Here is an 877-nt window from a genome sequence, read left to right as displayed (position 1 = left end):
GTTTTAAGTGACCTCTTGACAGTGCACGGCGACCGAATGGAGCAGCGAGGTCGTGCTCGGTGTGGCGGGGCTGCTCTGGCTGGGAGACGTCGGGCTGAGGGACTGTGGAGAGCCGCAGAGGAACGCTGGAAGGTGCGCATGCAGCGCCGGGATGGACGCGGCCGAAGCTGGAGCGGGTTTGATTGGCACAGGGATCGCCGGTAAACTTTGCGCGCCATGACTCAGGGATTTGAGTGGTACTCCATAGGCAGTATACTCAGCATCTATCATATTACCGCCATACATGTGGGGCCATGCCGTGGTCAACTGATTGTGTATCTGATAACCCGTAGACATGGATTGCATGGTGGAGAAAGCAAGGCTTCCTGGCATTTTGTAATCTCTGGCAATGATGTTTTCAATGGCAAAGGGGTGTTTGAAGGTGGAGGGCTGAGACACACTTAAGTTGTAGCTGGTCATCTGAGGTAGATGTGTCCCTAAAGCGGTCATTCTGAGTTTCGCTTGTTGCTGGAGGTAATGCGCCGCGTCTGAGGGTTTTTGCAGGTGCTCGGAGGTGATCATCACTTTGAATCTCTTGCGGCGCCTCAAGAAGCTCCCGTTTTCAAACATGTCTCCGCAGTTGGGATGGAGAGCCCAGAAGCTGCCTTTGCCCGGCTGGTCCGGTCTCCGCGGGATCTTGATGAAGCAGTCGTTGAAGGAAAGGTTGTGGCGAAGAGAGTTCTGCCAGCGCTGTGTGTTTTCCCGATAATAAGGAAACCTGTCCATGATGAACTTGTAAATTTCGCTGAGCGGGAGCATCTTCTCCGGGCAACTCTGAATGGCCATAGCGGTGAGCGAAATATACGAATACGGCGGCTTCTGATCGCTGTACGTGTTT

The 877-nt window shown here is 53.8% G+C and overlaps 1 protein-coding gene across 1 annotated transcript; it reads right to left on the bottom strand.

Annotated features, from left to right (window-relative positions):
• Positions 1-3: 3 nt before the first annotated feature.
• Positions 4-873, bottom strand: LOC107579807 (forkhead box protein B1-like; the record flags this gene model as incomplete). Its single annotated transcript, XM_016265602.1, has 1 exon — positions 4-873. A coding segment is annotated over one exon (870 nt), but the record flags the coding sequence as incomplete, so codon positions are not given.
• Positions 874-877: the final 4 nt, after the last annotated feature.

This window comes from Sinocyclocheilus grahami, unplaced genomic scaffold, assembly GCF_001515645.1.
Source record: "Sinocyclocheilus grahami isolate Dianchi unplaced genomic scaffold, SAMN03320097.WGS_v1.1 scaffold20382.1, whole genome shotgun sequence".
NCBI lineage: Eukaryota > Metazoa > Chordata > Actinopteri > Cypriniformes > Cyprinidae > Sinocyclocheilus > Sinocyclocheilus grahami.
Note: the sequence above shows the minus strand (reverse complement) of the source record. Positions and strands in the feature narration are given on the sequence as shown.